At 43.6% G+C, this 26,500-nt stretch overlaps 1 protein-coding gene across 1 annotated transcript; it reads right to left on the reverse strand.

Moving 5' to 3' along the window:
• Window positions 1-590: 590 nt before the first annotated feature.
• LOC112255750 (phospholipase C, beta 2) lies at window positions 591-26,500 on the reverse strand. Its single transcript, XM_042325419.1, has 32 exons — window positions 26,316-26,500; window positions 25,944-26,021; window positions 24,783-24,851; window positions 23,830-23,970; window positions 23,091-23,170; window positions 22,952-23,005; window positions 22,600-22,675; window positions 22,346-22,446; window positions 21,982-22,148; window positions 21,628-21,774; window positions 21,169-21,326; window positions 20,319-20,401; window positions 20,046-20,130; window positions 17,126-17,327; window positions 16,875-17,002; window positions 16,693-16,789; window positions 16,397-16,481; window positions 16,173-16,297; window positions 15,693-15,844; window positions 14,550-14,714; window positions 14,349-14,448; window positions 13,961-14,065; window positions 13,693-13,754; window positions 13,410-13,497; window positions 12,778-13,284; window positions 11,063-11,246; window positions 9,821-9,962; window positions 8,654-8,718; window positions 7,046-7,105; window positions 5,602-5,659; window positions 2,061-2,144; window positions 591-1,085 (listed from the first exon to the last, which is right to left on the reverse strand). Exons 1-32 carry the CDS (start codon window positions 26,397-26,399, stop codon window positions 915-917), a joined length of 3,903 nt encoding a protein of 1,300 aa, XP_042181353.1. The 5' UTR covers window positions 26,400-26,500; the 3' UTR covers window positions 591-914.

A 26,500-nucleotide genomic window follows, 5' to 3' on the forward strand; every position in this document is an offset into this window, starting at 1 on the left:
ATGGGAGACTATCTAAGTTCATCAGAATATAACTGACACAAAGCCAGCATCATGGCCTACTCCTCTGTTCTGATAACAGTTTAAACTTCTACCTTTCCTTTATTTAAAGTTTCTCAGCCAATTACAATCACAAAATGGATTTTGTGCTCCCATGTACATAAAGCCAATCTCTGAAATGTGTGGGGGAGTATCAAATTAATAAAGCCCAGTCCAATTGAACTGTGACAGATTGACTTATCCACTCGATTCAAGTAGACTGAGAGAAAGTCACTTCTCTCCACATTATACCTAATTCATCAATCTAATTGTCTCTTTCCTGTAGTCAAATGACGAAATCCCCCTCTAGTGACCTCATGGGTGGAATGTTATTCATATTTTTCATAATTTCATAATTAATAAACATGAACATAATTTCAACGCAGAAAAAAACAGTTTCTATGTCAAACGGTTTTGTTATATTTCAGTCTTCTGTGATGTATATAAAGTGTAATATTCGGATGCAAACTCAAAATGTAATACATCTCTGACATGGTACAGGTGTCTTCTTTTTTTAAAGCCCATAACCATGTGTGTGAGGTGGTGTATACTTAAGTTTCAAAGTAGATTTGTTGAAGAGAACCAAGAAACACTGTGACCCTAATTTAGCCCACTGCAGTAAAAGGTTAAGCCAGAAAGAGAACCACTTGAGGCTGTGACCATATGACTTAAGTAAGAGGTAGAGGCATGTGTTCCTAATATCCCAAATGTGTACTGATCTCTATATTGACTGATTGATAAATCATTATCATTACAACTCATTGATAACTTTCCAATTTGTATCCCATACTGTAGTATCAACACCTCTAACATGTCACACCTGATGTTCTCAGATATTGACCACATACAGAGGAAAGGAGAAAGGTCCAGGAGCATGTCTACCCCAGGAAGACATTTCCATAGAAGCACACCCCATCCTGCTGCTTCTCCCCAGCCTGGTCTATCTGCTCAGGGAAGTGGGCCCCCACACACACGTTCACAGCCTCCCGCAGATCAACAGGAAGTGACCTAATCTTCTTCTCATACTCCGCCAGAGCCTCCTGATTGAGCTGCAGATAGGTGGAGGTGAGAGGTCAGAGAAAGCAGGAGAGAGGAAGAGGGGAGAGTGGAAAATGCCTCTATTTGCACTGTATAATTATCCTTTATAGATGTTATCCACAGGGCAAGGTGGATTCATCCATGTCTTTCATTTTGGACACATGGTCAACTGGAAAATCTACTGTGTAATCTATATGTTCATCAAACATCAATATCTGAACTATAGTGTATCTGACACAAGTTAGATTTAATCAAATGTGTGATTAGTCTACCAGTATACATCATGCATCATTACATGTGTTACGTCATTTACATATTGGATGTTGATTGGCCTGGATGGACATTCTCTTAAAATAACATTTATGACAACCGCCACTTTATACCCATGTATGCATACGGATACGTGTGGACAGGTGTGTATGTGCATGTACGTGTGCCTTTGCATGTGTGTGTGCCAGACCTGGGTTCAAATACATGTGTATTTGATTATTTGTTATTTAAATACTTACTTTCTGTGTATTTTTGTATTTTCTAATTATGTGTCCCAAATCAATTACTTATATTGGAATTATTTTTTCAAATAATTTCCTATAAATAGCCTACTATTTGAAAATGTTTTCAAATACTTGGTTAATATATTATTTCAAATACTCCTAGGACCTAGGTTCCAATGCATGGGACCATTTGTTTATATTTGAAAATACTCTGTGTAATTGAGTATTTTCAAAAAGATGCCAATGCTTTCAAAGTGTATTTCCAAATACATTCCAATATTCAACTGCTTGTATTTTCAACCCCAAAAATATCAATACTTACTTCAAAATATATGTGAAAGTCATTTAAGTCCTTGAAATAGTATTTGATAGTGTGTGTGTGTGTGTGTGTGTGTGTGTGTGTGTGTGTGTGTGTGTGTGTGTGTGTGTGTGTGTGTGTGTGTGTGTGTGTGTGTGTGTGTGTGTGTGTGTGTGTTTATTTGTTTACAGTACCTGATTGGCCATGCCTTTGATCTCATCCAGTGTGGCCGTTTGTCTCTTCACGAGAGCATCCTGCTGAGGACTGCTGTCTGTGGACTAGAAGAGTACAGTACCAACGTCAATGAGAGCAGAGGCTTTGTATGGCTGTGTGTGTGTGCGCCGAGAAAGCGTAAATGCTTGAAGGACAGGAAGAGTATGAGAGAGAGACACACAGAGAGAGATGAGGAGAGAGAGACAGTGTGAGGTATCTTGTACAGTAAACCCAGGAGGATCCAACCTGAGAGGAGATCAATACTGTTGGGTCACAACAGATTGGACCAATTCCATCAAGTGCTCTTTACGCTGTGAAACATTAGCTACAAGCTGGGTTGACCAAAGACGTTATCACATCATAACCCCTCTCAGAGACTTATGAAACTCAAATCCTTCTGTTCACCTGATTTAGAATTCCTCACAATCAAATGTAGACCGCATTATCTACCAAGAGAATTCTCTTCGATTATAATCACAGCCGTATATATCCCCCCCCCCAAGCAGACACATCGATGGCTCTGAACAAACTTTATTTGACTCTTTGCAAACTGGAATCCATTTATCCGGAGGCTGCATTCATTGTAGTTGGGGATTTTAACAAGGCTAATCTGAAAACAAGACTCCCTAAATTTGATCAGCATATCGATTGCGCAACCAGGGGTGGAAAAACCTTGGATCATTGTTACTCTAACTTCCGCGACGCATATAAGGCCCTGCCCCGCCCTCCTTTCGGAAAAGCTGACCACGACTCCATTTTGTTGATCCCTGCCTACAGACAGAAACTAAAACAAGAGGCTCCCACGCTGAGGTCTGTCCAACGCTGGTCCGACCAAGCTGACTCCACACTCCAAGACTGCTTCCATCACGTGGACTGGGATATGTTTCGTATTGCGTCAGATAACAATATTGACGAATACGCTGATTCGGTGTGCGAGTTCATAAGAACGTGCGTTGAAGATGTCGTTCCCATAGCAACGATTAAAACATTCCCTAACCAGAAACCGTGGATTGATGGCAGGATTCGCGTGAAACTGAAAGCGCGAACCACTGCTTTTAATCAGGGCAAGGTGACTGGTAACATGACCGAACACAAACAGTGCAGCTATTCCCTCCGCAAGGCTATCAAACAAGCTAAGCGTCAGTACAGAGACAAAGTAGAATCTCAATTCAACGGCTCAGACACAAGAGGCATGTGGCAGGGTCTACAGTCAATCACGGACTACAAGAAGAAATCCAGCCCAGTCACGGACCAGGATGTCTTGCTCCCAGGCAGACTAAATAACTTTTTTGCCCGCTTTGAGGACAATACAGTGCCACTGACACGGCCTGCAACGAAAACATGCGGACTCTCCTTCACTGCAGCCGAGGTGAGTAAGACATTTAAACGTGTTAACCCTCGCAAGGCTGCAGGCCCAGACGGCATCCCCAGCCGCGCCCTCAGAGCATGCGCAGACCAGCTGGCCGGTGTGTTTACGGACATATTCAATCAATCCCTATACCAGTCTGCTGTTCCCACATGCTTCAAGAGGGCCACCATTGTTCCTGTTCCCAAGAAAGCTAAGGTAACTGAGCTAAACGACTACCGCCCGTAGCACTCACTTCCGTCATCATGAAGTGCTTTGAGAGACTAGTCAAGGACCATATCACCTCCACCCTACCTGACACCCTAGACCCACTCCAATTTGCTTACCGCCCAAATAGGTCCACAGACGATGCAATCTCAACCACACTGCACACTGCCCTAACCCATCTGGACAAGAGGAATACCTATGTGAGAATGCTGTTCATCGACTACAGCTCGGCATTCAACACCATAGTACCCTCCAAGCTCGTCATCAAGCTCGAGATCCTGGGTCTCGACCCCGCCCTGTGCAACTGGGTACTGGACTTCCTGACGGGCCGCCTCCAGGTGGTGAGGGTAGGCAACAACATCTCCACCCCGCTGATCCTCAACACTGGGGCCCCACAAGGGTGCGTTCTGAGCCCTCTCCTGTACTCCCTGTTCACCCACGACTGCGTGGCCACGCACGCCTCCAACTCAATCATCAAGTTTGCGGACAACACAACAGTGGTAGGCTTGATTACCAACAACGACGAGGCATCCTGGCGGGCTGTATCACCGCCTGGTACGGCAACTGCTCCGCCCACAACCGTAAGGCTCTCCAGAGGGTAGTGAGGTCTGCACAACGCATCACCGGGGGCAAACTACCTGCCCTCCAGGACACCTACACCACCCGATGTTACAGGAAGGCCATAAAGATCATCAAGGACATCAACCACCCGAGCCACTGCCTGTTCACCCCGCTATCATCCAGAAGGCGAGGTCAGTGCAGGTGCATCAAAGCTGGGACCGAGAGACTGAAAAACAGCTTCTATCTCAAGGCCATCAGACTGTTAAACAGCCACCACTAACATTGAGTGGCTGCTGCCAACACACTGACACTGACACTGACTCAACTCCAGCCACTTTAATAATGGGAATTGATGGGAAATGATGTAAATATATCACTAGCCACTTTAAACAATGCTACCTTATATAATGTTACTTACCCTACATTATTAATCTCATATGCATACGTACATACTGTACTCTATATCATCGACTGCATCCTTATGTAATACATGTATCACTAGCCACTTTAACTATGTCACTTTGTTTACATACTCATCTCATATGTATATACTGTACTCGATACCATCTACTGTATCTTGCCTATGCTGCTCTGTACCATCACTCATTCATATATTCTTATGTACATATTCTTTATCCCCTTACACTGTGTATAAGACAGTAGTTTTGGAATTGTTAGTTAGACTACTTGTTGGTTATTACTGCATTGTCGGAACTAGAAGCACAAGCATTTTGCTACACTCGCATTAACATCTGCTAACCATGTGTATGTGACAAATACAATTTGATTTGATTTGATTTGATTTGAAAAAGATGCTTTTAAAACCTCCTTCGTTGAGGTGTTCAGATCAACCTGGTTGAACTGGTGTGAAAGGAGCAGAGTAGCAGTGATGTGCTTGTGGACAGTTGGGATGACTCCTGATGAGCCAATATGGTAAACAGCTGAGGAGAGCAACACCACCTCTCTCTCAGTGAGTCATCTCTCCACTCTACATGTGCTCTGTCCTCTCTCTGAGGTGAGTGAGTGCTCTGCTCCTCACTCAACTCAATGCGTGTGTGTGTGTTCTTTTTTTGTGTGAGAGAGCGAGAGAGCACATGCACGTGGGAGTGTGTGTAAACAGAGAGGGTGGTCATGTTAATGAATCAGACACTTGTATACGGTACACTTCTGTAAAAGCTCTTTAGCTCAGTGTAACCATAGTTACTCTCCCAGTCTACCACAGTAGATGGACAAATGAGAATGAAAACCATGTGAATTTCTCTATATGGATGTGGAAAGTACTGCATCAATTACAGAGACACGTGTACATCCAGGTGTTGCCATTAAAGCATAGACCTGAGACATCTATAATAGCCGGTTCTATTTTATTTCAAAAGGAATATACTTGCCACTGTATCAGTCTTTGCAGACTCCTCAGCCAGGTCCACGCTCATTGCCCTTTTCAGCCTAAGTATAGAGAAATATATATATTATGTTACCATTAAACTATGTAGTCTATGTCTATGACAAAGTTGTTCCAACTCAGAACACAGCAGCACTCTGCCACGTGGAAGCAATTTAGCTTTCCAACCTACATTTAAAGCTCTGTATACTGCATATTTCAAATACTCCTAGGACCTAGGTTCCAATGCATGGGCCATTTGTTTGAGATATCAGCTGATGTACGAAGGGCAATGTAAATACATTTGATTTGATTTGATTTGATATGAAAAGGTTTGGCATGGGCCCTCAAATCCACAAATAGTTATACAGCTGCACCCTTGAGAGCATCTTGACTGGCTGCATCACTGCTTGGTATGGCAACAGCACCTTCCTAAATCGCATGACGCTACAGAGAATGGTGCGGACAGCCCAGCACATCACTGGGTCTGAGCTCCCTGCAATTCAGGACCTCTATACCAGGCGATGTGAAAGGAAGGCAACGGAAAATCATTAAAGACTCCAGCCACCAAAGCCATTGACTGCTCTCTCTGCTTCCACATGGCAAGCGGTACCGTTGCATCAAGTCTGACACCAACAGGCTCCTGATCAGCTTCTATCCCAAATCCAAAACACTGCTAAGTAGCTTACAGAATCGCTACACAGATTATCTGAGTTGACCCTTGTATTTTATTTACATTTTTGCACTGTCTCTAAAGGACCCTTCACACTCACTCACAATGGCACTCCAACACACACATATCATGCAGACATTTATACTGACTCTATACCACAGGGGGCTGCTGAGGACAGGAAGTCTCACAATAATGTCTGGAACAGAGTAAATGGAATGGCATCAAACACCTGGAAACCATGTGTTTGATGTATTTGATAACATTCCACTGATTCCACTCCAGCCATTACCACAAGCCCGTCCTCCCCAATTAAGGTGCTACCAACCCCCTGTGCTCTACACACATGCACACACTCACATACAATCATAATTTACCCTGCTGCTACCTCTGTTTATCATATATCCTGATGCCTAGTCACCTTACCCCTATACATATCTTACCCTAGCACCACCTATCCCTGCACATTGTAAATATGGTACTGGAACTGACCCTGTAAATAGCTTCTTACTTTCTTGTGTTCTTCTTATTTCTTATTTTTTAATTATTGTGCGTTTTTGTTTTACCTTATGTTATTTTTATGTTATGGATTACTGCATTGTTGGGTTTTGAGTTAGCAAGAAAGGCATTTCACTGTACTTGTGCACGTGACATTAACACTTGAACCTTGAACCTTGAGCCCTGTACTGTTTGTACTGTACCAGTACATCGAACAATGACAGAATCAATGAGTAAAATGAGAGCCCTGTAATGTGATTCCATTAGCACACATTCAGCTCACCTTGCCTTGTCTGAACCTGAGCGCTTTGACATCCCTTTCTTCCTTGCCTCCTTCGATTCACTTGGGGAGGAAACAGAGAGCGCACATCACTGGGTGTGATTTTAAGGCCATTCAAGTGAAAGCCTCACTCAGCCCATTACATGAAAACTCCCACTCAATAAAGCGTCTTATGCAGCCGGGCTGTGTGACCATGTTCCAGTTCATATTTTCTAAGTGAAAAAGGGTCAATAAAGTAGTCCAGTGTCTGTTTGATGAGTTAAAACAGAGGCTTTCTTATCCCTCATACTGCTGTTTGATCACCTGGTGGCTAATGGTAGGCATTAGATAACCATCTGCCAGCTGGGGAAACTGGATAACACTCACACACACTCTCTTTTCACACACACACACACACACACACACACACACACACACACACACACACACACACACACACACACACACACACACACACACACACACACACACAGATATAGGCACAGTCTCTCTGTCTCTCAAGTCTCTCTGTCTCTCATACACACATACTGTACACAAAAACCCACACACTTTAGACCAGCATAAACTGCCTGAGGTCCCTGAATAACCTGGTCCCCGAGGTCCCTGAATAGCCTGGTCCCTGAGATCCCCAAATAACCTGGTCCCCGAAGTCCCTGAATAGCCTGGTCCCTGAGGTCCCTGAATAACCTGGTCCCCAAGGTCCCTGAATAACCTGGTCCCTGAGGTCCCTGAATAACCTGCAAGGATGGCTGAATCATTTATTACTTCAGTTATTTTCTTTGCAAAAGGTCAAATACTTTCCCTGTGTAACACACACATGCAAGCACATGCTTTACACAGACACAGACACACACACACACACACACACACACACACACACACACACACACACACACACACACACACACACACACACACACACACACACACACACACACACACACACACACACACACACACACACACACACACACACACACACACACACACACACACACACACACACAGGCGCACATACAAGTAACTGCCTAAATAAAGGAAACACCAACATCAAGTGACTAAATAGGGCATTGGGCCACCATGAGCCTCCAGGACAGCTTCAATTTGTCTTGGCATAGATTCTACAAGTGTCTGGTACTCTATTGGAGGGATGTGACACCATTCTTCCACAAGAAATTCCATAATTTGGTGTTTTGTTGATGGGGGTGGAAAATGCTGTCTCAGACACCACTCCAGAATCTCCCATAAGTGTTCAATTGGGTTGAGATCTGGTGACTGAGAAACACACACACACCCTTTAAACCCCCTATGCTCCTTGAGACCCCTCTTTCATAGTCACTGAAATGACTTCTAGCCATGGAGGCCAAAATAATGGGGAACTGGGCATTGTTATACATGACCCGAAGCATGATGGGATGTTCATTGCTTCATTAACTCAGGAACCACACCTGTGTGGAGGCACCTGCTTTCAATATATGTCGTATTCCTAATTTACTCAAGTGTTTCCTTTATTTTGCCAGTTAGCTGTATAAGTTCCTTATATTTGCTAAATATCTAGAGATCCTGAATTTAGGAAGACAGAAGGCTACTGTGATGTGTCTGTTGGCCCACCTCGCCAGAGTGTTGAGTTCACTGATGTGTCTCTCTGTGGCCATCTCCAACAGTTTGGCTAATCGCTGTCACACAGGAAACAGGATGCGTCAGTAACAATGTGGCAGCTCTACCAACAGCAAAACAGACCTAGTTGAAGTTACCTCTGAAATGGGTTAGAGATCTGATAAACAGCATGCAGTATATGCTGTTAAACTTCAGACATAAATAAACTACTGTAACACAACTTTTGCCATGCATTTCCATGCACTCTGAATGAATGTGATTCTGACTGTGACTCCGGCTGAATGTGATTCTGACTGTGACTCCGGCTGAATGTGATTCTGACTGTGACTCCGGCTGAATGTGATTCTGACTGTGACTCCGGCTGAATGTGATTCTGACTGTGACTCCGGCTGAATGTGATTCTGACTGTGACTCTGGCTGAATGTGATTCTGACTGTGACTCCGGCTGAATGTGATTCTGACTGTGACTCGGGCTGAATGTGATTCTGAATGTGATTCTGACTGTGACTCTGGCTGAATGTGATTCTGACTGTGACTCCGGCTGAATGTGATTCTGACTGTGACTCTGGCTGAATGTGATTCTGACTGTGACTCTGGCTGAATGTGATTCTGACTGTGACTCTGGCTGAATGTGATTCTGACTGTGACTTTGGTTGAATGTGATTCTGACTGTGACTCTGGCTGAATGTGATTCTGACTGTGACTTTGGCTGAATGTGATTCTGACTGTGACTCTGGCTGAGACCTGACTACGAGATGCTACTGTCACACACTCGATTGGCCTTCCGGGCCAAGGGAGTCTATTCCCTGAGTGGTGAGGTCACAACCTGATTGACCTCTAACTGATGCAGATCCAGAGCTTATGCTAAGAGCACCCAAGAGCACCTGGCTGTGATGGATAATCAATACTGTGCTTACATGCCTGGCTCCCAGCCATCAGCTGAAGTCAGGAAGTGAGATTCACTCTGAGGTTAGTTAGGTGCATGGTGGTGGGGATTAAACATAATCTTACCTCAACTACTTATCCAGTACATAGATTAAATGTAAAAAGAAAGACATCCTTGAATAAGAGTATACAGTATGTTTATGCAAATAACTATCAATAATATCGTTAATATCAAACCGACTCTGGCAGGTAGAGTTGGACTGTACTTTACTGTACCTCGGTGGCATGCTGCTCCTTCCTCTTCTTCAGCTGATCACACTGCTCCACCCACAGAGCTTTGAGCTCCACCTGCAGCCTCTCCTTCTGCTCCATCACCCTCTCCACCCTGGGGCCGGGCTCTGCCGTTTCACCCCCTACCCTGGGGGACACAGTCAAAACGTCAGGGACCAGGCACTGGACATGAAATGACACTAGACGCTACAATAGAGTCTGTCTGCTGACCCCTGTAATACCCAGGGGTCTACCAGGGGCTCTACCAAGGAGCTCTACCAGGGGCTCTACCAAGGAGCTCTACCAGGGGCTTTACCAAGGAGCTCTACCAGGGGCTCTACCAAGGAGCTCTACCAGGGGCTCTACCAAGGAGCTCTACCAGGGGCTTTACCAAGGAGCTCTACCAGGGGGCTCTGCACATCACTGCCTCACATGGAGGTCTGTTACTTCATCCCAGCAGTATGGCTAATCGCTGTTTTTTATTATCATGCTTTGTCATGTAGTATTTTATTGTGTTTTGTACTGATGTTTGTGTTTGTATTGTGCAAGGATCATTCGAAAAAGAGACTTGGTCTCAATATGACACCATGTTAAAATAAAGGTTCATAATAAAATAATAAATAAAGTACGATTGTAGGGCCAGGTTTTTTTTTCCTGATAATGTGACCTGACCAGGGACCCAAGTTTAACTGGTCAGGATACGAGGATAGGAAACACTGCTGTCCCTAGTATCAATAATGTGGTTGGCACTTTGACAGTGCATAATCATGGCTTTTCCAAGAAAGGTTACTGGGTAAGTCTCCCGAGTGGCACAGCAGTCTAAGGCATCTCAATGTAAGAGGTGTCACTACAGTCCCTGGTTCAAATCCAGGCTGTATCACAACCGGCCCAGTGTCGTCCGGGTTTGGCCGGGGTAAATAATTGTAAATAATAATTTGTTCTTAACTGACTTGCCTAGTTAAATAAAACATGTTTTTATGTCTTTGCAAGTTAAAAACATATCTTCATAGAGGATATCATTATCCCTCCATTAATTGCTCTACCAAAAAAACATTAAATAAAGAATATTCAAAATCTCCCTGAAACTAATTATTATTGGTCTAAATATAATTATTGTCAATTAAACTGGCCAACAGAAAAGCAACTTGATTACATTTGGTGTGTCTGCCACCACCACCTAGTGGCTCAGAGGGGAATAAGATGAACACAAGGCTAAAAGAAAATATAAAAAAGACTGTATTCCATTACTCTTTTTTCTTCATGGAGTTCTTCTTCTTGAGGGCTTTGAAGGTGTCGCTGTATTTCTGGATCAACTCCTCCCCTTTCTTCTGGAACTTCTTCTCCAGCTCCTTCATGTCTTTCTCCTGTCTCTTGGTGACCTTCAGGAAACTCTTGTGCTGTAGTAGCTCCTCACATGGAACTGTGGATGGCTCTAAAAGAGGAGAAGAGGAAAGGGGACAATATGGTTGGAGGTTGTCAGATTTTACACTGCTCCTATTTTTTCTGATATACAGTACCAGTCAAAAGTTTGGACTCACCTACTCAGGGTTTTTCTTTATTGTTACAATTTTCTACATTGTAGAATAATGCCGAAGACATAAAAACTATGAAATAACACATATGGAAGTATCATGTAGTAACCAAAAAATATATTTTACATTTGAGATTCTTCAAAGTAGCCACGCTTTGACTTGATGACAGGCTTGCACACTTTTGGCATTCTCTCAACCAGCTTCATGAGGTAGTCACCTGGAATGCATTTCAATTAACAGGCGTGCGTTGTGTTAATTTGTGGAATTTCTTTCCTTCTTAATGCGTTTGATCCAATCAGTTGTGTTGTAATAAGGTAGGGGTGGTATACAGAATATAGCCCTATTTGTCAAAAGACAAAGTCCATATTATGGCAAGAACAGCTTAAATAAGCAAAGAGAAATGACAGTCCATCATTACTTTAAGACATGAAGGTCAGTCAATGCGAAACATTTCAAGAATTCTTTAAGTTTCTTCAAGTGCAATCGCAAAAACCATCAAGCGCTATGATGAAACTGGCTCTCATGAGGACCGCCACAGGAAAGGAAGACCCAGAGTTATCTCTGCTTTTATTTTTATTTAACCTTTAACTATGCATGTCAGTTAAGAACAAGTTCTTGTTTATTCTTATGCAGAGAATGAGTTCATTAGTTACCAGCCTCAGAAATTGGAGCCCAAATAAATGTTTCACAGAGTTCAAGTAACAGACACATCTCAACATCAACTGTTCAGAGGAGACCGCGAGAACCAAGTCTTGATGGTTGAATTGCTGCAAAGAAACCACTACTAAAGGACAACAATAAGAAGAAGAGACTTGCTTGGGCCAAGAAACACAAGCAATGGACATTAGACAGAGTGAAAGAAAAGCAGCCAACAAGTGCTCAGCATATGTGGGAACGGGGCGGCAGGGTAGCCTAGTGGTTAGAGCGTTGGACTAGTAACCGAAAGGTTGCAAGTTCGAATCCCCGAGCTGACAAGGTACAAATCTGTTGTTCTGCCCCTGAACAGGCAGTTAACCCACTGTTCCTAGGCCGTCATTGAAAATAAGAATTTGTTCTTAACTGACTTGCCTAGTAAAATAAAGGTTAAAAAAAAAAAAACTCCTTCAAGACTATTGGAAAAGCATTCAAGGTGAAGCTGTTTGAGAGAATGCCAAGAGTGTGCAAAGCTGTCATTAAGGCAAAGGGTGGCTAGTTTGAGGAATCTAAAATCTTAAATATATTTTGATTTGTTTAACACTATTTTGTTTACTACATGATTCCATATGTGTTCTTTCATAGTTTTGATGTCTTAACTATTATTCTACAAGGTAGAAAATAGTCAAAATAAAGAAAAACCCTTGAATGTGTAGGTGTGTCCAAACTTTTGACTGGTACTGTATGCATTTAATTTTTTAAAGTATATTCTGGACATAGAAGAGTCACTGGTGTTACCTTCATTGTCATCTGGAGGAGTGGAGTCCTCAGGTGCAGGATCGGATGAGCTGGGCTCAGATGGAGGGACAGGAGCTATAGCAGGGTCGGCAACAGGAGTGGACTCAACATCTGGATCAGGGGTAGGGACGACATTGGAGTTAACATCTAGAGTGGAGTCAACATTTGGGGTGGGGTCGACGTTACTGTTGGGGTCTGTACAGGTAGTAGAGTCAACCTTAGGGTCAGGGGTCAACTCTGTGGCTATGGCAGCCTCTGGGTCCACATCAGGGGTGTTAGGGAGGGCCTCAGGCTCTGTAACGTGCTCTACACTCTGGATGGGGCCAACAACAGATGGCTGAATGATTGGAATAGGTTCAGCCTCCACACTGATGGTGTTTGCGGGAGACGGTGAGTCCATGTTCGGTTCAGGCTCTGGAGGGGCCTCTTCAGGAGTAGGCGGAGTATCCTGGGTACCAGTGGTAGTATCAGCTTCCTCCACTGGAGAGGGAGCTTTAGTCTCAGGCTCTAGTGAAACAACATTGGCAAAGAGCTCAGTGAACTACAAAACAGCATTACTTTTCACACACTTTGCACTCAAACTGTAGTGAATAGATAACTTGGCCCTACCAACAGGAAACAGCCTCCTTTACCTCTTTTTGTATATGTAGCCTTCTCTCCAACAGTCGGTATTACGTTAACAAGGGGCATCTCGTATGGGGAGATGTAGTCTGCTGATGACTGCAGGAACAGAGCACAAGAGCATCAATCTCATAAGAAAGACTTTATAAAACCACAAATCCCTTTTCAGTGCTTAAGCCGTTTTCAGTAAGCATCTCACTATGGACATATTTTGTTGTAAAAGGACGAGGACCTTGGGAGTGAAACGTGTCATTTTCACGTGGATCAATGAGTTCTGTCTTGGAATTGATTTACCTCTGTCGTCTTTGTTGTCTTCTCAGAATTTTTTGTTGGGTTGAATAAGGCATCTGTGAAATCTGGGACAGAACAAGACAATACTGAACAAATTACACCACGTTATAGTCCTGTTTCATAATCAGTCACTCAGTGCAAAATAATAATTTACTCTTAAAACACCATCTATAGGCTTAAATCATACCTGCCCAAATTAGGCATAAGCATGCAAATTAAAATGATTTTGGCCGTTTTCTGGAAATAGGAACTGAAAGTAACTGTACTGTACCTGCAAAAGCAGCAGGGATGTAGTCCTTGACCTCGATGTACACAAAGAGAGCTGGCAGAGTGAGCGGCATGTTGCTCTCACTGCGCAGACAGATGTGCTGGAAGCCTGCAGAGCACAAACCCCATGAATCAATCAGACAAACGCAGAAGCCTTCTGGTGCAAGGTCTACTTCAATCAGCCTCATGCTCTGGAATTCTGGGTAGAAGTGAAATTTTAAACCCAGGTAGAAATAGGTAACTATTTACATGAAATTGCTCTTATATCTGTGTAGTAAATCTGTAATCATTTAACACTGTAACAACATCATGTTCATACTGTGTTTTCACTCGAGTAATGACAGTGTTACTACACATAGGAGAAAGGTTATATAACATGTTATCAAACAGACCTGACTGAAGGGCCTCGATGGGGATGATCCTGTGGCCCAGAAACTTCCCTCCCTCCTCGTGAACCACAACCCTGAGAGAGGCCATGTCGGGCAGCAGGATCTGTCCACACAACAACAAGCTTGACCCTTCTGACATGCATTCGACAAGGCACATTTGTTTGCTTATAAAAAATAATAACTGAACGAATTGAATGAATATACCTTCTCAAAAACAAAGGGTTCTTCATTCCAAACTGGGTTAATGGCGTTTGGTGTGGTTGACCACCTGGTCCGGTACTTCTTCTTGGGGTCTCCTGGCAACCCAATGATCTCCACCTCTACGCCTGTCTTCACACTCTTGTCTGACAGGAACTGGCCTGAGTATATCTGAAGGGAATTATGATAATGGATATACAGTGTACTGTACACTATAACCTTTAGAAACACATGTAGGCCAAGAGTAAATAAGGAAGAAAATACAGCTGACAGCAGGCCTGTACACATATCACAAAACAGACAGGCATTTTGAGCCAAGACACAGAGAGAGAGAGAGAGAGAGAGAGAGAGAGAGAGAGAGAGAGAGAGAGAGAGAGAGAGAGAGAGAGAGAGAGAGAGACAGAGAGAGAGAGAGAGAGAGAGACAGAGACACAGAGACACAGAGAGAGAGAGAGAGAGAGAGAGAGACACAGAGACACAGAGAGAGAGAGAGAGAGAGAGAGAGAGAGACACAGAGACACAGAGACACAGAGAGAGAGAGAGAGACACAGAGACACACACAGAGAGAGAGAGAGAGAGAGACACAGAGACACAGAGAGAGAGAGAGAGAGACACAGAGACACAGAGAGAGAGAGAGACACAGAGAGAGAGAGAGAGAGAGAGAGAGAGAGAGAGACACACAGAGACACACGAGAGAGAGAGAGAGAGAGAGAGAGAGAGACACAGAGACACAGAGACACAGAGAGAGAGAGAGAGAGAGACACAGAGACACACACAGAGAGAGAGAGAGAGAGAGAGAGAGAGAGAGAGAGAGAGAGAGAGAGAGAGACAGAGAGAGAGAGAGAGAGAGAGAGAGAGAGAGAGAGAGAGAGAGCAAGAGCCTAAGGACATCAAAGCAAGTGGGAGGAAAGTAGCCCCGAGCTGCAAACATCCAGCTGAAGCAGTTCTCCCAAAGTTAATCCATGAATAATGATCCAGAATGCAGTTTGATAATGACCATAACAGTCGTATAATTACATTATAACTCACACATTTTAGTCCTATCATTTTCAAATTAACTGTCTAAATGCCTGCAACCAAAACCTAAAGCAAGAATAGTGAATAGTGCTGAGGTCTGCTGCTCTCTTTGTGAGGTTGGCGTAAACGTGCCTTGATGGTCAGTGTGTTGGCCACAATGGTGTCGATCCTTTCACAATAGGGGTCAAACTTCTTGTCACTACGGCGGAGGAGGTCATGCTTGAGGAGGTAGCCTGTCCTCCCGTTGAATTCAAATAGAGACATGTTGTGCTGCATTGGGAAATCTGGGGGGAAAAACGACATTTTCAGAACATTTCACAGTTTCAAAACATGTTAATTCATTACTGCATTATAACACAAATGTGAGATGGATCTGTCTTTTTATGGCATGTGCAGTAGACCATTGTGCAACTCAAAACAGTACAACACTGACCTCCAGTGGTGGATATAAGAAACGCTACTCACTCTCCGACTCAAGAGTACAATTTCAGGAAACAAACTGCAAGTGTGCCTTATCATGACTAACAACAATAATGGGAACAATCAGAAGTTGTCACACCAGTTTTTCAGCCATAAACTAATACCAATCCCAGACAGATGATATAGCTTAACCCATAGTTTGGTAGTTGAGCGCCACCATCTGGCAGCCAGCGTTCCAGAAGGGCTGAGGGCTGTAGTTGGAAGAGTCCATTCTGGTTCCTTTAGGGTAAATCCTACTCATCTGCCTCTTGTTGTATCTGGGTTGTCATACTAAGGAAGTTTGCATTCACAAATGTGACAGAAAATGATTTGAGAGTAATTCAATCAGAGCTAAATAAACAGTTGTCAAAGGATACTCCACAAACTCCACTGCAGTCTTGGAGATCATACTTTCCCCTTTGGTCTCTACAAAAGATGAGATGAGGTAGCTCTTGTTTTTCTCTGTCCACAGGAGAATGAGAGTGATCAAGCAGAATATTAGTTTCCATCAGCAACAACAACTAGATAAACAGTAATATGACATTTACTTTGTGTAAAGTTTTATATCATATAATGTTATTATTTTAAAACTGCTCCTTCTTATTTTTGTAGAGGGACAAGTTACCCTCATCTAACCCCTGACCCAAATTAGCATCAACAAATCACAACTTACTTCGGGAGTTATCAAAGGAGATGAATTTGGTGGGTTGGATGTAGTTGACAATGGCAGACATCTCCTCATACGCTGTCACTTCCTGTCCCGCTGTACCCTATAGGAGGATAGACAGGAAGTTAGCTCCTGTCTGAAACATCTACTGACATAGAAAGAGGCTTAGAAACACCATCTTGCCATACCTCGTCCGAGTTCTTCATCTTCTCCTCATCCTGGTCTTCATCCTCCTGCTGTTCTTCATGGTCATCAGTCATGGTCACCTCCTCCCCGGTCAGGGTCACCTCCTCCCCGGTCATGGTCATCTCCCCTTCTGGACATAAGACACATACAGCCTCAATATTTACTACAACAATGTGGCTGCAACATTATCTGGAGGATTAATACAGTACAACCACCATACAATGTCATTTGGTTTGTGCCCTGTATTACACACCAGTCACACACTGGTCCTCAGGGTTAGTAGGGCCTGTCTGGTTGGGCTCCTGGCCAGCGCTAGCTGTGACTATGGGCTGCTCTGACTCTTCTGTCTTCTTGGGGCAGGCCTGGCTGGGCTTCCCATGGCTGCCCTTCTTGTTCTTGATCAGGATCTTCCCCATGAGCTCTGCTGGGCTGGGGATCTGCAGACCTGGCTTCATCTGCTCATGGGAGAAAACACACTTCAGGGAAGGAGGCCAGGCACACACGCACACACACTCAGGTGGCAACACACATACAGTGTACTTGTGCTCTGTTCAGGGAAGGTCAATATTGGAAAGCTTAACACATAAATCAGTTTAGAAGGCTACAGAGGCTGATAAGAGTCAACTGTAGTAGGAATGTGTAACAGGAAAAGGTGGTGAGGGTGAAGGTTCGGTCTTTAAATTCATGTACGTTTAAACTGAGGATATAGACCGTATATATACAGTATCAGTTAAAAGTTTGGACAAACCTACTCATTCAAGGGTTTTTCTTTGTTTGTACTATTTTCTAATAATAGAATAATAGTGAAAACATCAAAACTATGAAATAATACATATGGAATCAAGTAGTAACCAAAAAAGTATTAAACAAATCAAAATATATTTTATATTTGGGATTCTTCAAAGTAGCCAACCATTGCCTTGATGACAGGTTTGCACACTCTTGGCAATTTCTCAACCAGCTTCAAGAATTTGTCACCTGGAACGCATTTGAAATAACAGTGCCTTGTTAAAAGTTAATTTGTGGAATTTCTTTCCTTCTTAATGCCTTTGAGCCAATCAGTTGTGTTGTGACAAGGTAGGGGTGGTATACATAAGATAGCCCTATTTGGTAAAAGACCAAGTCCATATTATGGCAAGAACAGCTCAAATAAGCAAAGAGAAACAACAGTCCATCATTACTTTAAGACATGAAGGTCAGTCAATGTCAAGAACTTTGAACGTTTCTTCAAGTGCAGTCGCAAAAACCATCAAGCGCTATGATGAAACTGGCTCTCATGAGGACCGCAACAGGAAAGGAAGACCCAGAGTTACCTCTGCTGCAGAGGATAAGTTCATTAGTTACCAGCCTCAGAAATTGAAGCCCAAATAAATGCTTCACAAAGTTCAAGTAACAGACACTTCTCAACATCAACTGTTCAGAGGGGACTGTGAGAATCAGGCCATCATGGTCAAATTGCAAAGAAGCCACTAATATAGGACACCAATAAGAAGAGACTTTGGTTTCAACCACTTTGTCTTTGTGAGTGTAGGTGAACGGATGATCTCTGCATGTGTGCTTCCCACCGTGAAGCATGGAGGAGGAGGTGTGATGGTGTGGGGGTGCTTTGCTGGTGACACTGTCAATGGTTTATTTAGAATTCAAGGCACACTTAACCAGCATGGCTACCACAGCATTCTGAAGCGATACACCATCCCATCTGGTTTGCCCATAGTGGGGCTATCATTTGTTTTTCAACAGGACAATGACTTAACACACCTCCAGGCTGTGTAAAGGCTAATTGACCAAGAAGGAGAGTGATGGAATGCTGCATCAGATGACCTGGCCTCCACAATCACCCGGCCTCAACCCAGTTGAGATGGTTTGAGATGAGTTGGAATGCAGAGTGAAGGAAGAGCAGCCAAAAAGGGCTCAGCATATGTGGGAACTCCAACAAGACTGTTAGAAAAGCATTCCAGGTGAAGCTGGTTGAGAGAATGACAATAGTGTGCAAAGCTGTCATAAAGGCAAAGGGTGGCTACTTTGAAGAATCTCAATTATAAAATATTTTTAGATTTGTTTAACACTTTTTTCTTACTACATGATTCCATATGTGTTATCTATGCCTTCACTATTATGGTCACAAGTGTATTTTTTACACCATTTTCTCCTCGCATTAGGTCTCTTGGCTCTTCTCTGCAAGAGTTCGAGTCATGCATCCTCTGAAACATGGCCCACCTGGCTGCCTACTTCTTATCACACTGCTCGCTTAACCCGGATGTCAGCAGCACCAACGTGCCAGAGGAAACACTGCTCGCTTAATCCGGATGTCAGCCGCACCAATGTGTCAGAGGAAACACTGCTCGCTTAATCCGGATGTCAGCCGCACCAATGTGCCAGAGGAAACACTGCTCGCTTAATCCGGATGTCAGCCGCACCAATGTCAGAGGAAACACTGCTCGCTTAATCTGGATGTCAGCCGCACCAATGTGCCAGAGGAAACACTGCTCGCTTAATCCGGATGTCAGCCGCACCAATGTGCCAGAGGAAACACTGCTCGCTTAATCCGGATGTCAGCCGCACCAATGTGTCAGAGGAAACACTGCTCGCTTAATCCGGATGTCAGCAGCACCAATGTGTCAGAGGAAACACTGCTCGCTTAATCCGGATGTCAGCCGCACCAATGTGCCAGAGGAAACACTGCTCGCTTAATCCGGATGTCAGCCGCACCAACGTGTCAGAGGAAACACTGCTCGCTTAATCCGGATGTCAGCCGCACCAACGTGTCAGAGGAAACACTGCTCGCTTAATCCGGATGTCAGCCGCACCAACGTGTCAGAGGAAACACTGCTCGCTTAATCCGGATGTCAGCCGCACCAACGTGTCGGAGGAAACACTGATCGATTGACGACTGGAGTCAGCTTGCAGGCGACCAGTCCTGTCAAAATTAGTCGCTAGAGCACGATGAGCCAAGGAAAGCCCCACCGGCCAAACTCTCCCTTACTCCGAACAGCGCCGGGCCAATTGTGCGCTGTCCTATAGGGCTCCCGGATTGAACGCCAGGTTATAGTGGCGCCTCAACACGCCATGTGAACTTCTTATATTTACCAGATGAAAATGAATATGGCTTGTCCATGAATGGATATGACTGAGACAAATGGACTTGTTTGTTCCTAATAGACAGTCCCACTCACAGGGTACTTGTCCAGAGGATCCATTAGGAGCATATCTCCAAATATGGTCTTACAGTAGTTAGCCATTTTCTCCTGCTGCTTCACCCTGGAAAAACATAATACAGCTTCAATGATAATCCATTATTGTCTACATGCAGGTTACAGGCTCAATCATATGATATAAATAGTCACATGATATTAAGAACCCAAAGAAATGTTTGTGATGGTAGGGGCACTGAATGCTAAACTTGCATGTTTTTAATTTGAAAAGAGGAGTGAAATGCATTGTCTTACGAGTCCACATGGTTCTCAAAGGAGAGGATGACGGGGTACTGTGACGTCTTGAAGGCGCTTTCCGCGATGGCCTCAATCACATCCTGTCACACAGACAAACAGACAGACAGACCAATCTGGACTCTGGGACATACTAAGTAGACACACAGCATGACTGGCAGTATCAACACAACTCTATCAGACCCAGCTAAACGAGCTGGAGGCAGGCCAAACATCATCAAGGCTGGAGGAAATCCGTGTTTGACAGTAAACTATGCTGAGGCGTTTGGTTTGGTCTGTGTGCCAGTTAGAGTGGAGCTCTGGGTGCCCTTAAATGGCAGTGTTGAGTGAGGGGCCCAGGGGACGTATGGTGTGGTGTGCTAAGGCTGCCGTGCTGCACGCGGGCTCCAGTGCCCAGGCCCAACATGACACTCTGCGCTGTGTCTCTATTGACACCTGCTGGCAGAGCCACAAAGAAAGCTGTCACTGTGAGACGTAATGCAGGGGCCACTTCCTGGGGCACTGCTACTGTAGGTGCTTGGGTCTGGACTACCGTTGCGTAACAGTAACAGTCAGGGCCCGGCATTAGTGACACTATCTCTGTTGTCTGTGAGTCTTAATGAATCAGAGCTGTGTAAATGGGGACTGCAACAGTGGTCACAATGGGTCAATGGTGTACATTTAGTTTGATGCTTTGTCTTTGGTTGGCACGCACCATATTGGATCAGTAGGACTATTCTCTAGCATTGAGGCTAAGGCTAGAATCCCCCAAATATAGGTTGTATATTCCTTTCAAACTGTATGAATATTTGGTTTTACAGCACTATTGCACTGTCCAGCACTGAGAGACGAGGGCTGACTGACACCTGACCTTGAACAGAATCTCAGTTGTCATGGTGAAGCCGTGGGTGATAATAGGCTCCTCATCCGGTGGTTTTCCCTTCCAGCAATCCAGCTCCAGGCAGCGGCAGCCGGCCAGCAGACACTGGCGGTACATCTCTGGAGACGACACGCCGGAAAACTGACCAGCTGTGGAGGGATCGCAACATTTTTGGGGGGTCATTTTACATTTTAGAGACACTCAAAGACGCATTAAAACCACAGTCTATAAGATTTCCGGTCATTTCAATTAAGGAAATAACCAGAAAGGATTTGTCAAATATCATTCAGCCATTGTCTTTCTATTGCTTCTACTACTAGCTCTGGGCTCACAGTTTCTGATAAGAAAAATAGGCATTCCCATTTGCATTGCTCTGAGTAGCCTTTTACAACCTTGTGTACCATAGCTTTGTTGAAATGTGTGATAGTTTAAAGACTGTTCCCGTCTCACCCGTCAGGTATGTGTTATGGGAAGACTTGATGAGGTAGTGGGGCAAAGGTTGGCTCATGTCCTGACACTTGGCCAGCTTGTCCAGTATGACCACAGATGTCTCAGGCCCCATCAAGTAGAACAGCAGACCTTCCGGAGAAATCTGACCTGTAGAATAAGATACCTGTGCATTATAACAGTGTTACACATCTCTCTTCTATAAAACACTGGATTTAGAATACAGTAACGATTGGGAATAGAGTGTAGTCAATGATGAAGATTGGCTAATGCAGTAGTAATGTGATGATTTAGACTTCTATGTTAGTTCTCCTGTACTGACCTTTAGTAATCAAACTGTATATATGTGTCTCTTACCTCTGTTGGAGTTGGAGGAGCAGGGTTCGTACTTCTCGATAAGGGCCTTCACCTGGTCAGGTCTGAAGCGGGGGAATAGCTCCTCATTGAGGCGGGAGTCACGCTGCTTTTCGTTGACGAACTTGGCCAGGCTCTCCTTGGTCATGTAGGGCTTAGCCTTGGCAGAGCTGGAGGGACAATCAGCTGTGACAATCCCATCAACAGCATCTTACATCAGCCAGGGCCCAGACAAACCCTGAGCCAGGGAACTAATGCATGAGCTGGACACTCGACCGACCAACCATTGAGGAGAACATGATGACAATTACACCTGGCATCACCCCATGCCTGTATTCTCCAATTGGTAAGTATGAATGTTACTTACTAGGATGTGAAGATCTCATAGATCTCAGGCCGGGGACAAAGACTCATCAGGAAGAGCTTGAAAGCAGCTTCAGTGAAGATGTCCGGCTTCATAGTGTCACCCTGAGAGAACACACAACAGCCTGTCACATTATGACACTTTACTGAAAATAATTCATGATACACCTTTAAAAAGGATTACGATAAGTACTTGGACTACATGGGTGCTGACCCCAGAATTGTGACTGTTGAAAAACACTGGGGTTTCTCTCTGACCTTTCCTTTGGGGAGGTGTGCTGAAGCTAGAGCTCCCTCCACCCTCTTCTTATCAGCTGGAAACATCTTGTAAATACTGAGGATGGAAATAAAGACAGCTAATGAGAGGCTTGAATGTAGTTTAAATTGACTGAATCTGTTCAACTGTTGTTGTACACTCGTAGAAAAAGGGTTCCAAAAGGGTTCTTCAGCTGTCCCCATAGGAGAACACTTTTTGGTTCCAGGCAGAACCCTCCGTGTAGAACCCTCCTATGGGGACAGCCAAAGAACCCTTTCAGGTTCTAGATAGCACCTTTTTTTTCTAAGAGTGCAGGTGTTAAACCAATTCGACATGACATTGTCTGTGACTCACTTTTTGACAGGGATCTTGCCATCCTTATTGGTCTGAAGGGAGATGCGGACATACCTAGGATGGAGAGGTTTATCAAAAGAAAATATAATCTAATTTACTGGCTAACAACATAGAAAGAGACCGGTCCATGTCCACTCACATTTTCTCCATGAAGACTTGTCTGCATGCGTTGTTCCTCGATGGGTTGTAAGCAATGGACAGGATATCAGCAGCCCAGTTCTACAACATCACACCATAGCTGCATGAAATAGCTGTCTGGATTTACATGTCCTGATAATATTGTTTTATTTGTGACCACTAGGGGGCACTGAACTGATCTGTGCTTCAGGAAGAGAGAGTCACGCATGTTGACTGTCTATCAATTGGTATTTTCATTAGAGTTTATTAAAACCGGATATTGTAGTCGTAAACTCAAAAAGAGGGCTAGGAGAGAGGCTGCTTTGTGGTGGAAATGAAGGCTTATATATTAGTGGTTGACATGAGGATAGAGCTGCAGAGCCAGTATGGAATCAGGCAACGAATATCACTTAAACAAATGTTGGTGGTAAGGTGATGCTGATAGGTATGTAAACATTGAGAGTAAATTTGCCTATCTCATTATGTTTAATTTATATATATATATTATATATATAAATATATATATATATAAATATATATATATATATATATATATATATATATATATATATATATATATATATATATATATATATATATATATATATATATATATATATATATATATATATATATATATATATGTATGACACTTAATCATTTGAAGTTATTTTACATGCAGTACGGGCAGTATGAGCTCTGGTTATGTCATGTTGCTGTAAAGAAGATGGAACGAAGTAAGGATTATTAATGTTTATTACCTGTGTCACTTTCTCCTTGTAAGCAAAGAAATTGTGGTAAGTCAAATTCACCATGTCAGGGCCTGTGACAACAGTCAGGGTTTTGACTAGATGGTCGCTGTTTGGAAAATCCAGGTTGAACACATTCCTGACTTTAGGGTGCTGTTGATGAGAACGGACAGACATTTGTAAAAACCTAAATTCCAGTGACCACAAGTAATTGTTCCTTTGTACCTATGTTATCGCAATGTCTGTTTGGAGAGAGGGAAATGAGCCCTGCTGCACCCTAGTGTCTGTTTTCCATACACAGGACACCTGGGAGCTCAAGCTGGACCAGGCAAATCAGTGCATGCAAACTCCCGACCAGAGCTGAGAAACATGAGAGCAGCAGCTCAGCAGAGGAACTGGGGAGTTACTATGTCCTCAACTACTACAGTACCAACAGATCAATGATGCTACAGCATTTGTTTTGATACAGTATCCATGGCTTATAGAAGAGCAACTGCTCTCCTTGACGGCAACAAATAAGACAGACTGCATAGATAGATGGCACACCAGCTATGGGGATGATGTTGTTTATCCCCCAGGGAATAGCTGTGACCTCCCCCAGTAGTAGGGAGTAATGGCTGCATACTGAAACTCTCTATGGAGACAGCTCAGTGTGGGAGAAAGCAGTGGGAGAAATTCAAACTGTCAAACTCAATCATATCTCTACAGCTTGATCTGCAGCACAGAAATCACACAGCTGGGCTCTCGCTTTGGCTGCAATCACATCACTAACACTGTGTGTGTCTGGGTGTGTGTGCACTGGCATTGTGTTTATTGCTGATTTTGCAATGCAAATTCCCCCTCAATTATACAACACACTTCAGAATGCATGCAGAGGTTTTCACAGACAAACAGATAGAGAATGGTTGTATTGAGTGGATCACGCAGCAGTGAAAGCATTATAGCTCTTACATAATGGTACTCACTTTAGGAAGTTTTGCATATTTTCCTGATCTGGTATCTCTGATGTTTGCAACATCCAGGAACTCTGTCTCCTAGGAATGGGGAATTATAAAATTAAAGGTGGTGGACCATTCTTGATACACACAGAAAACTGTTGAACGTTAAAAACCCAGCAGTGTTGCAGTTCTTGACACAAACCGGTGCACCTCGCACCTACTACCATACACCTCGCACCTACTACCATACCGCGTTCAAAGGCTCTTAAATCTTTTGTCTCGCCCATTCACCCTTCTGAATGGCACACATACACACTCCATGTCTCAATTCTCTCAAAGCTTAAAAATTTAAAAATCCTCCACTACATCTACACTAAGTGGATTTAACAAGTGACATCAATAAGGATCATAGCTTTCACCTGGATTCGCCTGGTCAGTCTGTCGTTAAAAGAGCAGGTGTTCCTAATGTTTTGTACACTCAGTGTGAAGTAGAACCCACTGCATACTGAGAAAACAAATTATATCTTTCTGACTATGATAAAAACAGTTATTATTTTATGATTGCATCAAGAGATAGGCTTCACCCATATTCAACTGTAATATGCTTTTCTATTACTTGCATGAATACTCTGTATGGAAGCTCCCACACTGTAAGCACACGTGTGTATTTAAGCCTCGGTGGGCATCAGAATATACTGCAGACCAGAAGGTGCCGAGAGAGAGGAGAGAGGAGAGAGAGAGAGGGAAAGAAAGAAAGAGCAAAAGAGAGAGAGAGAGAAGAGAAGCCCAATGAACATTGTTCTGAATTCATCTTTGCAGCGCAGCAGGCTGGTAAAACCCACATCAGCTTCAATCAATACAATCCACAAGGCTGCTGGGACTGTGAGGCGCAATGCAACGCTCTGAACCATTCCTCAGCTAAATGTAATTCACTGTTAACATACAGTACATTGTGGTTACAGCGGTTGAGGCTCTAAGTCATCCCACAGCCTGACGGACCCCATTCTAGAGCTGTGGAGCCTGAGGCAGCCAGAACACATTTCACATGGCCTGGATTTAACACATAAGGACCTAAACTGCTCAACTAAGCAACCAGGCAGATTATATAAGGGGGCAATATTTACTCACTGTAACCCAATTATTTGGCAGTAATTTTCTCATTGTGCAATGTCACTTCTGTTACCTTACCTTGCTTTGGTTAGTCCAGTAGAGGTAGTAGCCCTTAGGGTCCATTTTCATGGTGACAGGCACAGTCTTGGTTGACTCCTGATTGAGGAGAAATACATTTTGAGTTATTGCAAAACTTATCACAGAATTTATACTTGGCCCAGCTAGTTTTGTGACAGATTAATAGCTTAGGGTCTTGAGGACAGCTTGTATTATTTATAGAGGCAACACTGGAAATTGTAATGGATGTTTTACATCAATGGAGTCTTTGTAAATGCAATGTATTTTGGAGAGCTTTTTCTATGATTCTCATTCAAAGTGAACTAATGAACTTGTTTTCAATAGAAGATTTTCTCCAGGAATTTACTGCACTTTCAAGAGTAGCCAACTCACCTCTGACCATTTGGTAAACCTGTCTCCTTTGACCAAGTAGAGTTTGACCTCTGGTGGCTCCAGGGTATACCGTCTCTTGTCCATTGTGTTGGTCCCTCTATTGTCTCCTCTCCTGTTGTGTGACTGGTGGAGGTGACCCCTCTACACCATGGAGCTGACCAGTGACTGATCAACCCTACCTGTAC

The sequence above is a fragment of the Oncorhynchus tshawytscha genome, linkage group LG08 (assembly GCF_018296145.1).
Source record: "Oncorhynchus tshawytscha isolate Ot180627B linkage group LG08, Otsh_v2.0, whole genome shotgun sequence".
In the NCBI taxonomy this organism is placed as follows: domain Eukaryota; kingdom Metazoa; phylum Chordata; class Actinopteri; order Salmoniformes; family Salmonidae; genus Oncorhynchus; species Oncorhynchus tshawytscha.

Bases quoted from the DNA above. Each gene is read 5' to 3' on its own strand.
- LOC112255750 (XM_042325419.1), bottom strand. From the start codon at position 26,399: ATGGACAAGAGACGGTATACCCTGGAGCCACCAGAGGTCAAACTCTAC. The intron at 16,790-16,874 runs GTATGGCAAGAT...ATCCTCCTATAG, and splicing joins AGATGAAGAACTCGGACGAG to GGTACAGCGGGACAGGAAGT. The intron at 14,449-14,549 runs GTATATTCATTC...TTGTGTGGACAG, and splicing joins AACCCTTTGTTTTTGAGAAG to ATCCTGCTGCCCGACATGGC.